The following is a 13,931-nucleotide window of genomic DNA, read 5'->3' as shown; positions in this document are numbered from 1 at the left end:
AAGAAGAAGAAGAAGAAGAAGAAGAAGAAGAAGAAGAAGAAGAAGAAGAAGAAGAAGAAGAAGAAGAAGAAGAAGAAGAAGAAGAAGAAGAGGGAAAGAAACCTGAGCTCTTTGGGAGGAAATTCAAAGGAACTAAGATCAATTAACTCTATTCTTTAAGGACTAAAATACAGAGAGGTAGAAGGCAAGGGCCGAGCCAGCAAACAGTGGGCAGAGAAGGTTCTGGCAGCATTTTCCTGCACAGGTAGCCAGGAGAGGCTCTCTTCTGGGGGCTCCTTGAAGAAGTTTAGTTGGTGAACTAAACAGTTTCCCTGGTGACTGCAAATCCATTACTAGCTGACTCTTCCACTTCTCATCATTGTGGTGTGGTACCCAGAACTTGATTTCTGACTCAGTGGGAAGAATTGAGGGAAGTATGATGTATTTCAAGATCTTGAGAATCAGCCTGGTGATCCTGGCTGGGTGGGTGTTCAGCACTGGCAGCTCTGAGCTGGATAGGACACCCAAGAAACCCTTGGCTCCCAGGTCAAGCCCGAAGCAGGTGCAGTTGGAAGGAGAACGTTGTTGGTTGGGGACTACACCTCAAAGACCCAGATTTGCTCCTCAGCATCACCCCTTTGGGGTCTATCCCAGAAGACATGGAAATCATCTGAGGCCCTACCCAGCCAGGGAACAGAAAACCCATCAGGCAGAATACAGTACACCAGTGACCCAGGGCCGGGCTGGCAGCCTTGCTCCCCAAGATCCGACTGACAGACCAGCAAGAGCCAGGAGCGAGGCTGAACAGCCTGCTGACCTGTGGGTACAAGAAGGTCCCATTGGACAGGCGGAGCTGCTGACAGATGATGGCACTCATCTGGACAACAGAGGATTCCAGGTGACTCTAGGTGAGCTTGAGACAGGGGGAGGCTCGGCCTCAGCTGCCTCCCTTCCCACCACCTTTACACCCCTGGAGGAAGCCCAAGCAGAGACACAAAAGCAGGACTCCCCCATGTCCCCACAGCCTCACCAAGTAACCAAGAGGCAGGTAGAGCAGGGACCCGAAGAACCCCACGTGGCTCCTCCACGCTTCCACCTGTGGCCTAAGCACCTCTTTAGGTATGGGGTTCGAAACCATCCCCTGAAGGACAGCATCCAAAACGGTGGCAGGAGCCCCGGCAGGGAAGAGGACACCTCTAACCCCCAAGGAGGACTGCCTGTCTTGTACTTCTCTGGGAGGCGGGAGCGGCTGCTACTGCAACCAGAAGTCCTGGCTGAGAGTCCTCGGGAGGCGTTCACTGTGGAAGTGTGGGTGAGGCCCGAGGGAGGCCAGAGCAACCCAGCCATCATCGCAGGTAATCACCAACTTCTGGGCTTTTAAGAAGTTTGGGGGCCGGGATGGGGTGGGGCTGCGGGGCTGGAGTGAGGTGTATGTGGGGGGTACTGGCTCCAGGTCTGCTTGGGTTAGACATTGGGAGCCAGGAGGGGAAGGGGAGAGAGCTGGCAATCCAGGGAGGAGGAAGGGGGCAGGGGGAGGGGGAGAAGGGCTTTATGTATTCACACATCAGTATCCTAGGCACCATTTTAGGGAAGATAATGACTCATGAACAATACCAAGGGTGCGGTCTACATATGTAGATCACCTTCACTTTGTCCCAACCGTCACTCATATGGCCAGTGGGGCTACTGGAAAAGAGGCACTGGAAAGCCAGTTTTCTGGCTTCTAGCCCTAGCTGTTGTAAGAGACACTTAAGATGAATCCTGGTAGAGAACTCCGTGCTGTTAATCAGTGGCCCTTACCTGAGCATCTTATCTGTATTTATTTCTCCTCCCTTGAGCTTTCCTTGTATGGAAAGTCACCCGGAAGGGCAAAGAAAAAAGCATGATCAGGAGTACCTGTTTCTTTTTGCCTTCTGGAGGAGGTTGATTTCAAACAAGGGAGGAGGGATTGGAATTCATATTTTCCATTGAATGTCTATGCATCCCTTATATCAGAACTGTACACAAGGCAAGTAGAACCACTTCATCTTATTAGTTGGGATTAGCCTCAGTATGCTGTGATGTTTGCTGGGCCCATTACATTGATGAGGAAATTGAGACAATGAGAGATGTGTTAGAGGCAAGTTTGACAGAACTCTAAGGCCCCTGGGTTGCTTGACAAGTCTTCCAATTAAACCCTTGTCAGATTACTAGATGCCTTCAGATAACTTTCAGAGGAAGGACAGAAATCAGGAAGGAAGGAGCCTTTTCCAGTGGGGTGTTGCTGGAACATCCCTTCCGGACACTCTGTCTCCCCTTCTTTGGCTGTGATTTCTTCGTTGGAAGCTGGGATTCCCAGACACTGAGCACTCTTGAGTCTTGTGGTTTTGCTCTATTTTATTTTTAGGTGGGAGGGGGAGAAAGAAAGGGGGAGAGAAAAGGGGCTGGGCTGGAAGTTAGGTCGAGGCAGAGAAAGAATCGAAGGAAATCCTTATTCTGGGGCCAAATGGAAGAATTAATGAGATGATTTTCTGTTCAGAGTTGGCAGCTTCACAGTTTTTTCCCAGATGACATCTTCTTTCTGCTTAAACTTGCTTCCTAGTACCCATCTGCCAGGGAAACTGGATGCTTGCTGTCTAGACACACATCCACTACTCTGCTGACCTCTCCTCTTGCAGAAGCAACAATAAGTACCCAGAACAGATTCTAGGAATTAGAGAAAGATTGAATAGGGTTATATGTGAGAGGTTTTGCCTTTTTGCTTCTGTTGTTGCTGCTGCTGCTGTGTTTTTGGTACCAGTATTAGGACTTGAACTCAGGGCCCAGGCACTGTCCCTTAGCATTTTGCTCAAGGCTAGTGCTCTACCACTTGAGCCACAACTTCACGTCTTAATTGGAGATAATAGCCTCAAAGACTTTGCTGCCTAGGCAGATTTTTGAACTGTGATCCTCAGACCTCAGCCTCTCTGGTGTGAACCAACAGTGGTACCTGGAGGCGTGGTATTTTTAAAACCCAGATCTAAGAAAGAGATTCAGGACCATTGGTGACTAGGTCCTATTTTGTGCCCCCCCATTCTTCTATAGCATGCTCTGCCCAGGGAAGAGTGGTGCCATGATGTGATTCCAGTTCTTTTCTGCATTACTTACTCTCACCCCATGAGCCTGCCTGCCTGCCTGTCCCAGCTGTCCATCACAATGAACGGTCCCCACACTGCAAGAACACACGTTCAGTTCACATTCCTCTCCTAAGCACGTGTATGAAATCTCGAAACCCTTTTCAAGCAGGCAGGGACTCTTTTGCAGATAGTCTATCTGCTGGCATTTCTTTCTTTCCTTTAGTTTTTAAATCCATGTGGCCCCCTATGATGCTCTGGGATTTCCTCTTTAGGAATGTCAGAACTCTAGGAACATCTAGGGACGAGACCACCCAGGCCTAACTTCCTCACCTTTCCCTCTGTAATTTTCTCCAGTTTGCACACACCGGGAAGCATTTAAGAAGGCTTTAGGGTAAAAATCTGTGAGAGAAAGGGGCTGCAAACAAGATCTCCATTCTTTGAGATTCCAGTAAGAGAGCTTCAGGGAATTGACCTATCTTTTGCCTACTCATTGTCTTAGTTGATGACATTTAGACTCCATAGACCCCATGCTGGGGCCACAAGGTAGCCAAAGCAAGCCCTCTTTAGGATAATGTATCCCAATTGCAGTAATTTATTCAGACCCACTGACACCCCATCTTTACTCTCACCCTGCTACCAGCCCTTGGGCAGCTCACCACTTGTTTTTCACGGATCCAGTATGACAATGGAGAATCCAGACCCTGGGAGTTAGATATTTTAAGTGGAACAGTTCTGCTACTCTACTAATGGCAGAGCAAGGTGCTGCTCCAAGACTTCACTCCCACACCCTTCCAGAAGCTCTCATTCTTCATCTTTTATCCACGCCAATTTTAAAATTCTCTGTCTACCAAACGCGGCTTCTTTTCTCTTCAGCAGAGGACTCAAGCAATTCAACCATACCAGTCACTATGGGGGAATCTCTTACCCTAGACCAGGGGCATTGGGGAATACTTTCAACAGTTGGCACTAGGTGGCAGTGTTGCTTCATGCACAGGAAGGTAAGCAAGCCACTGGGGAAATGTCAGATTTCTTGGAGGGGTGTCCTGAGCTGGTCTGTGGGTTTAATTTAATTGTCCTGTCCCAGAATGTTATTGGTAGGCATCCCTTGGGATCCGCTTCATATAAGGCTCCTCTTTCTTAATTTCTGAAATGACTTCTTTGGAGGTTTTGACTAACAGGTACTTTTGTCAACCAGTAAAGCAAACAAAACCAACCAACCAAGTGGTATTACCCGTCCCTCCTTTCCAATTGCCACATCCTTCCAAAGTAGGAAGGAGGACTCCAGAATGGATTACAAAAATATTTTTATGAGGGTCTACAACAAATTAGACATGGCTGCTAAGAGATTCTCAGAGTGGGAATGGACTAAAGGAAGGCTCGAAAGGTGCTTAAAGTAGGAATGAGGGTAAATTTTCCATAGTTCATCAGGTAAGCAAATATACCAAAGTCTGAGGGAGAATGATATGCAAGCATTCCACTCCAGTGTTTTCCACAAAAGTGACTAGCCAAGGGTCCAGCAATTCAGGGCTCTGTGGCTTCCTACGAGTAGCCTGAGGTCAGAAGCCCAGCTGTTTAGGCCACTGGAGCCAGGGAGTGGAATGAGCCAGATCCTGGCCTTTCTTGGTGTGACTTAAAGCTTAAAGAAGCTTCCGCATGTATTCCCCAAACCATACTGTGCCTTCCCTCTGTCTCGACTTCCTTTCTTCTACTTCAACCCCAACATACACAAAAGGGGGAAAAAACATAATAGGTTCTTCTGTACCCATAATTGATTTAAAATGTTCCCTGAATTCTCCCAGCTGAGTAACCACCTGCAAATCCAAGCTACAGAAGACTGAGTCACTGAGGCACTAAGCCTATGCTAGAGCTAGAGCCCGAGTCCAGGTTTTCTTCTTCCAACAAATATTTATCAAGCGTCCTGCCCTGTGAAGGGGGCAAGCCGCTTTGGGGAATACAAAGACGTCTAAGAGAGTGTCCTTCAGGACGGCGAGGTCTCCTCCTCTGAAGACCCAAGCTTTATAGAGCATGTCCCCGGTGGAACTTGGGAGGCAGACTGACCTGGAATCACATCCTTTCTCCAACATTTATCTGCACTACAATCTTTGGCAATCCATGGAGCATCCTGAGCTTTGATTTCATCACATTGAAAAAAATGAGAAAGGAGACTCTTTATAAATGTGTGGTTCAATTCAAATAAATTGAATATATATATATATATATATATATATATATATATAGAGAGAGAGAGAGAGAGAGAGAGAGAGGGAGAGAGGAAATGTCCTGAGAGCTATGGTAATATTAAGTGAGTCACATGATTTATATGGTGCACAACACTGGGATTGACCCATAGGATTTGTTTCATTCCTTCATTTGTCCATTCATTCATTTGTTTATTTGCTTGCTTGCTTTTTACCAGTACGGCAGGGAAGCGGGGGATGGGGGGGCCTGGATGCTATCCCTAATTATTTTCGCTCAAAGGTGGTACCCTACCGTTTGACCACCCTTCACTTCTGGCTTTTCTAGTTAATTTGGAGATGAGAGTCTCATGGACTTTCCCGTCTTGGCTGGCTTTGACCTTGATCCTCAGATCTCAGCCTCCTGAGTGGCTAGGATTTCAGGTACAAGCTACTGACACCTGGCTTCCTGTGGGATTTATTAATCATATAAAAGTTATTAAACAGTGTGAGGAATCCACACCAAGGACTGTTTCTTAAGCCGCACTTCTTTGGTGCTAACCCAATAATGTCTCATTTTTCCTTAGAGAAGATACTAACTTTAATCCCTTAGCAATTTAGTTTGCTAATTTGTCAAACTGGGAAGGTGATAAATAGGTTCATTCTTTTATGAACGGTCTCAAGATGAGAACACTAGAATCAGTTTCAAAAGGACTCATTTATTTTATTTACAGCGTCATCTGTTCTCTTTTAGCCTGGGCAGTACTCTTAAATACATTGAACAAAGGTATTAAACCTTTTATGGAGCCATAAACTGTATTGAAATCTGATTAAATCTCTGCTTAGTCCCTAGAAAAATGTTCATGTTTACATGGCTTGCATAATATTCAGAGCTGTCTGGGTTTCCTGAGGGCCAGGGTCGAAGCATGAGGTCATTGTTTAGAGCCTATTGACAACTTTTCCGTTTTGAGGCAGAGCTACAAAATGGGATTTTTATAGGATATTGTGACATCCTCTTCTCTGCAAAAAGTGGTTTTGTGTTTGGTAAGAAGAGTGCATGCTGGTATGGGGACTTGAATTCAGGGCCTCATGCTCTTGCTTGGCTTTTTTGCTGAAGGCTGGTGTCCTACGATTTGAGCTACACTTCTACTTCCAATTTTTTGCTAGTTAATTGCAGATAAGAGTTTCATGGACAGGCTGGGAAGGTGGCTCAGTGGTAGAGCGCTTGCCTTGCATGCATGAGGCCCTGGGTTCGATTCCTCAGCACCACATAAGCAAAAAGAAAAAAGCCGGAAGTGGTGCTGTGGCTCAAGTGGTAGAGCGGTTGCCTTGAGCTGAAGAGCTGAGGGACAGCGCCCAGACCCAGAGTTCAGGCCCCACAACCGAACCAAAAAAAAAAAAAAGGTTTCATGGACTTTTCTGCCCCCGTTGGTTTCAAGCCAACCTGCATGTGGTATAGAGCTTTGTAGAAAGCCAATTTAAGTAGATGGAAAGAGAACATGGGTGGGGAAGAGCTACGAGATAGCTGCTTTCACCCAACAGAACCGCAGACCAGGTGAAGAGCTTCATACACCTTTCCCAGGGCTCCTCTGAGGATGCATTTCCATGGTCTTCTCCTCTGTTGCCTCTTCCAATGGGGAGCAATTCCGGAAGTCAGACAGTCTGTCCTTAGCAGACCCTGAGCAGCTGCTCAGCTCCTCACATGCGGTTCCTGGATCAGGACCTTGTCATACAGTGGCCCCCTTGCCCTTAGCACAGAGCCAGGGATGTGGAGGCCTGGCGGAGTATGCCTGCCCCTCAGAGGATGCCATGGGTTTTCTTTTCAGAGCAGGTTGTCTGCTGTGATGGTTTGGAATTAGCATCTGCGTGAAGGAGAATTTCCATTACATGGCTTTCTGACCCTCCAGAAGAGCGTTGAAATGGGGGTTGCCTGGTTCTGGTTCTATCTGGTTCTATCTCTCATCTTTTCACAACCCATGGCAGGACATGCAGGCCTGGAGCATCCCCAGTTCCCTGTGTGATGACGATGGGTCTCTCTGGTCTGCTCCCAAAGCCCTTCACATGGCATTTCCTGGGCTGTGCACTACTTGTCACCTTATTACTTCTTTCTGTACCTGTCTTATTTCTGTGAGCTAAGAAATTCCCCAGGAACCAGTTCACTGGTGTCATCTACAAACCTCGACCCCAGTGATAGATACCTCTCAGTTGTGTTTGTAGAATAAACTAGAAATGTAGATGCACATTAGAGATGAGTAAGACAGGTAGGGAGAAGTTTCTAGAACTGGAGGAGCTATGTGGTGAGCAAAGACTGTGGTTTACAAATTCTGCTTCTGCATGCCTGAAGAGATGGCTTAGGAGCTTTTGTAGGAGACTTTGGAGTTCAGGGCAGGAATAGCCTGTCTTATCTGTTTCATAGAAAAACATGCTTTAACTACTTCAAGAAAGCCTAAACCCTACAACTATAGAGCAGGGTTTGAGACAGTATGGCCAGAGGGCCACAGCAAGTGCAAGGTCAGAGCCTGTTTTTGTAAACAGGAATATATTGGAATATAGCCACACTTACTAGACTGTATGTTCTTTGTGGCCGCTTCCACGCTAAATGACAGCACTTAAAAGTTGTGACTAAGACCTTATAGCGCAAAAAGCCTAAACTATTTACTACCTGGCCTTTGCCATAAAAATACTTTGCCATCCTCTGCTCTGGACTGTGGCTACTTGAACTTCACTATGCAGAGAGATTGGATGGTCACTGTGGAGTATACGGGGCAACAGATATAAAGAGAATATGCCTCCCAGGGCTCCAACTACAGAGAGCTTCATTGAGCAAGGACCATGGGCCCTATGTGCTCAAGTTCACTACTATTGTTGTATGGAGCCCACACGTCCTTGGGGTAGCAGGGGAAAAGAGGTGGTTGACTTTGGCTTGGGGACTATCAAAGGCCTTGCAAGGTATTTCTGAAGACTGCTGGGCGGTCTAGAAGGCTCTTCCCCCTCAACTTTCCTTTTCTCTCTCTTTTCCTTCAGCATCACACTTGTGTCATAGACTCGAGGCTCTCGTGGCCTTTTCTGATGCCTTCCGTGCTTTCTCTCAGAGTTGTCCCCTTCGTACTATCCTTGCATATTCAATCCTGTCTTGGCATCTGCTGCTTATACTAGCACCACTCTATAAACCAAATGTAGCGTTGGATTCAGTAGAGAGCGGTGGCCTGAGATTCTGCATGTCTCACAGGCTTCTAGCTGCTGCTGCTTCTTGAGGGAAAGAAGCAGTTAAGCAGCAATACTTGGACTTGGAGCAGGCAGCAGCCTTTTTCAAAAGGAATAGGAATAGGAGGGAAATTGCCAGGTTATACGATGACTCCGCTTATCATTTGGAGACATGGACACACACACACACACACACACACACACACACACACACACACACACACACACACACACACACACACACACACACTGAACCAATTTGTAATGCACCATCCTTAGGGTTCATTTTTATATTTCTGACTCTTGGAAAAGAAATGGGCTTCTGTGGCCTTGGAGAAATGTGGCTATTGTCGTGGACATTACAAAGAAAAAGAGTCGGGAGGGGGCCGGGAAGGTGGCTCAGTGGTAGAGCGCTTGCCTTGCATGCATGAGGCCCGGGTTCGATTCCTCAGCACCACATAAGCAAAAAGAAAAAAAGCCAGATGTGGCGCTGTGGCTCAAGTGGTAGAGCGCTAGCCTTGAACTGAAGAGCTGAGGGACAGCTCCCAGGCCTGATGTTCAGACCCCATGACCGGACCTCCTCCCCCACAAAAAAGAAAAGAAAAGAAAAGAAAAAGATCTGGAGCCACTGGCTCATGCCTATAATCCTAACTACTCAGGAGGCTGAGATCTGAGGATTGCAATTCAAAGCCAGCTCAGGTAGAAAAGTCCATGGGGACTCTTAGCTCCAATTAACTACCAGACAATTGGAAGGTAGAGCTGTGGCTCCAAGTGGTAGGACACTAGCCTTGAACAAAAGAACTCAATGACAGCACTCAGGCCCTGAGTTCAAGCCCCACGACTGACAAAAAAGAAAAGAAAAGAAGAGAAGAGCAAAAGACCTTTGGTTTTGTCCATGGGGCCCCAATAATCCCAGGGAAGCCCTCTCATCAAACTACCCTGTTTTCCCAGGGTATCCTGGGAATGGATTCTCTCCTTCCTGAACTGAGATCTGTACAAAGGAGTTCATCCTTATCCCAGAGTGCATCACTCCCTGTTGAGCACTAAATGACAGACATATGGAGAGCCCTGAGCCCCTCAGAAGTTATGGTACAACAACATTTTCTGAAGGCAAAGGAGAATGGGATGGGGGCTGGAGAATGATAACACTCATACTTTGGTATCCTAAACTTCTCCAGTCCACTCCCAGCCTTAGACCTGGGATTGTGTAGTTACCCAATTGCCTGAGGTTTGGTTGGCAAGGAAGGAGCTCCACTGAGGCTGGTGATGTGACCATCTAACTTGTTGTATTTCAGCCAGAAGGCCTCACACCTGCCATTACTTGCTCTCCTCCATCCCCCCAGCTTCGGTTGCTGTAAAAGCCTCTCCCAAGTCCTTTTGATCTCAGAGACGCAAGGTGGTGAGGCTTGGAGTGCCCAGGCACCATTGGTGCTTACTGCTCATTCTTTGCTGCCTCCTTCTCCCAGGCCTCCAGAAGGGGATGCAAACCCCAGGCAACCACTCTGGGTGCTGTTCTAGGGTGGGCCATAGGCTGTTGGATTAGAAATCTTTAGGAGCGACAGAGGCAAGGCTAGAAAGTAGGAAGCACCTTTGGCAGCCCAAACAAATTTAGCTGCGCCACTTCTTACTTCCTCACCTCCTGTTTCCTCCTTTGTGAACATTTTTTTTTCTTATTCTCTGGAACTGACCATCTGATTCATTCAGAATGTGTGTGCCAGGAGGTCTGGCTCTGCCTCTTTCCTGTTTTACTCCATGCTTTGAGGAGGCCAAATAAACACCTTATTTGGTGTTTATTAAGAAGAAGGTAACACCTTCATTTGGACCCTGAGCCTGTATACTCTGGATATCCATTAACTTTGGTTCCTGAGGTCATAAACAAGTACATAAATCCCTTGCTTCTGTTCAAGTACATGGAATTAGGCGACTCTGGGGGCCCATCAAATTTGTTTCTGCTCACATCACCCACACTCTCATTCTAGCACCTTCCAGAGTATATTTCTCTGCCAAGATTTGTGTCCAAAAAATAACAGCATTCTTCCCTTCTTCTCTGTTTACTACCTGCTCTAAAACAATCCTCTATTATGACTTTTATTTTTTAAAAAAGGAACAGCCAGGAAATAAAGCTCAGTGGGCAAACAAAAACATCCCGGTTCCCTTTCTGAGTCAGAGGTAAGTGGTGAGTAAAAAGTGGTCTTGCTCAAATATACAATATGAGAATTGGAAGCCAGCATCTCAGAAGGTGTTGATGTGAATGCATTGTCATGACAACCAGTTGGAATGTCAAGACCAGTGATTGGCGCTTATTTCTGGATATGAAGGTCAGTTACCTGATCAGAAGTGAGGTCAAGGGCTTGGGAATCAGTTAGTCACCTTTTACATGGTGACTCAACAGTTGGTAACTTCCTTGCAAAGAGGTGCTGCACATTCTAGATGGGCTATGAGAAGAGTAGATTGGTTCATTCATTTGTTAACATTTATTCACTCATGGTGCATTTATTGAGCTTCAGTTAGGTGAAGTAGTAGGCGTACAGTCACATGCTAGAGAATTAAAAAGAGTCTCTTAAGACAGAAGCTGTGCTTGGCAGGAATCATCTTAAAATTGATTAGAGAAGTCTGGTAGGAATCTTCTTAAAATTGATTAGAGCAAGAACCATGGGAATGGCCAGTCTGGCCAGTAAGAGCAGAAGCAACCAGAGATTCGGAAGAAAGACTGAAATGTCTAGAACTGAGGGATGGGACAGGACAAGGTTAGAGTGTCAGATGGCATAGATGTACTAAGAAAGCCACAGGCCCCAAGTAAGTGAGTGTTTTGGACCTAGAAATTAGGAATCACTGATAATGTTAGAGAGAGCAATTTCACTCCAGAGTTGTAGGTAAGAAGAATCAAGATCACAGAAAGTTAGAGATATGAATGAGAGGAAAAGTAATGAATATGGTAGAAGGTCTTGTCTATACAGAAACTGAGCTGTGAAAGAGGACTTCAAAATTAGATCACAGCTTCCAAGAGATTCTATTTTGTGTGAGGAGACATCTAAGACTCAAGACCTAAAACAAAGAAGTAGAATCTAGAGAGTCAATCTAAAGAGGATAAAGCAATGGAAGACAAATAAACAGAAATATAAAGCCTACAAATGCCAACAATCATTCCAAGAAATGATTGCAGAAATACTTTTTGACGAATACTTATGAAATATTTACTTTGTGCCAGACATTAAAGCAGGTAATTTATAAATATAAACTCAAGTATTCCTTAAGACAACTCGAGGAAGGGGATGGAGAGACAGGAGCACACAGAGAAGCAGGACATTGCCACTCAAGGTCCACACAGAACAGTCATACAGCTCGATTACACCAAGCAATCCTGTACAGGACCAAAGTCATGCAGCTAGACTCCATGTTGCCAGGGTTTCACTCTGGATATTTTGCTCCCATAATACATGTTCTTATCTACTATGTACTCGTCTCTAACTGCATGACAGGAGCAATAAGGAGTGAAGGGTCCCGCCCTGCCTCCCAATTCTGTCTACCTGAGATCCTTTCTTCTGATTCCTTCTGACAGTGAAGGACACATTCACCAAGGCTGACCTCTGGGAGGTTTTGTTTCTCTTTGCTACCTTCAGTGCATCACATGTGAAACGCCAATTACCAATCACTGAATTGTATCTGGTTTGCCTTTACACTTGGCCCTGGTATATTAATCACATTTCATTTACTATTGGCTGAAGTAGTTCTGGCCATCTTTTACAGGAAGCTCAGTTTATGTGACTCCAGTCACAGGGAGATTTCTCAAATGGAAGGCAGCTCAAGTGACTTTCATGCTTAAACATGCTGGAAGTCTCTGCTGTGCACTCAGGATAAAGTTAGCTTCTTTCATACATCAAAACGAACGCTACTTACATTACCTCCTGATGTTCCTACTGGTGTCCAAGGTTCACACAGAGGCACATTTGCACATACATCTGGATGTGAACATGTGTACAACCTGACACACACAGAAGGGCTCGAATGCAATGCATAAATTGTGTCTTACAGCTCAACTTCTAAGAGTACCACATTGTTTCTACCGAGATGTACCCTCTGTCCCCAGCCTTTGACATCTGCCCTTCATGCTTTACAACTAACTAGAAACCTCTCCAAGCCCACAGCCATCTGATTTGTTCTTATTTTCACCAGCTGCATTTTTAGCTGCCAGAACATCTCTTCAGGGAGTCTTCCTTGGTCCTTTTCAAGAAAGATTGATTTTTTGTTTTGTTCTCTGATGGATTTTTCTGAAACCCTGTACTCTATCTTATCCGAATGTAGTTCCCATTTTGCTTTCTAGCCATTAAGCACATCCTCATGAACTCACTTGTGCTGTTTGCTGGACACGGTGCTGCTGGTATTAATCAGACATTTTGAGCCTCAAATGCTTTGCCATTTCTATTGGAAGAGTAGGTTGGCTCTAACTTTCACCTCACCTGGTGAATCTATACTGCCTCATAACCTAGAGAGCCAACAACTCTTCTAATAAATGTTTGAAAGAGGATGAATAAATGAAGATTCAGACTCATAAATTAGGAAGTGAATTATCCTATTTTGGAAATAGGAAAAGGAAGGCCTGGTGATCTTTGAATCCTATTGTCTTTGTAGATGTCTAAGAGATTGGAGATTCCTGGTATATCTAGAACCTTTTCCCCAATTCCCACTTTTCCAGCCACCCATCCCTCCCCCTATTCTATTTACATTTGACCAATATTGACCAGGAGCTATTCTATAAAAATTGCATGCAGTTTACATCTTGCTTTAACAGTGATGATTTTCAAACTTTCAGAAACTTTGCTTTTACTTGTCTCCTCTGTTTTGCAAGTACAGTCCCTTCCTATGGGACTTTTGTCTGTACGCATGTTTGTTCACATTATTATCAACAGGTAGGTTAGCAAGCAGAGTGTGTAACCAGAGACAAATGAGTATCACCAGCCTGCAGCGGAGGCCCATAGGGGCCTGGGAATGGGCCTTGAGTTCCAAGTCTTTCCAATCTTTCTGTTCCTTCTCTGGTCTTCTCAAAATCTGAAGTGTGTTTTGATTATTAATTTTTGGTGGATAAAACCATGTTAGTTAAAAATATACCTATACACAGGTCCTAGTTCAGGTTCTTGTATTAATCCATTCACTCACTCACTAGTCCTTTATTCAAGAGATGTTTATGAACACAAAGAAGTGTGAAATGATTATTTTTGAAATAAACTCTGGTTTCACATAGAATAATTATAAACAAAAACCATAGCAGAAGAAGTCTGTTTTGGACACTGTTTGCTTCAAGCTACATTAATAACTTGAAACAATTGCACAGTCCAATATCCTTAGAACACAACCCATGGCCTGGATCCTGAAGAAAGAGGTAATCTTGGTTAGGATTCCCTCCATGGGTGTGACAGACTTGCTGGGCTCTTGGATATAGCATGTGGTGACCTTGGCCAGGGACCAGCATGGCTGAGGAGAG

General features: G+C 45.4%; 1 protein-coding gene across 1 annotated transcript in view; it reads left to right on the top strand.

The window, feature by feature from the left end:
- The first annotated feature begins 415 nt into the window (after positions 1–415).
- The window catches only part of Pappa2 (pappalysin 2), a 213,367-nt gene continuing 199,851 nt past the window's right edge, over positions 416–13,931 (top strand). The window contains exon 1 of the mRNA XM_013015620.1: positions 416–1,334. Coding sequence (XP_012871074.1) covers positions 416–1,334 — 919 coding nt within the window. The remainder of the gene's footprint in view (positions 1,335–13,931) is intronic.

Source organism: Dipodomys ordii, unplaced genomic scaffold (genome assembly GCF_000151885.1).
Source record: "Dipodomys ordii isolate 6190 unplaced genomic scaffold, Dord_2.0 Scaffold27, whole genome shotgun sequence".
Taxonomy (NCBI): domain Eukaryota; kingdom Metazoa; phylum Chordata; class Mammalia; order Rodentia; family Heteromyidae; genus Dipodomys; species Dipodomys ordii.
Note: the sequence above shows the minus strand (reverse complement) of the source record. Positions and strands in the feature narration are given on the sequence as shown.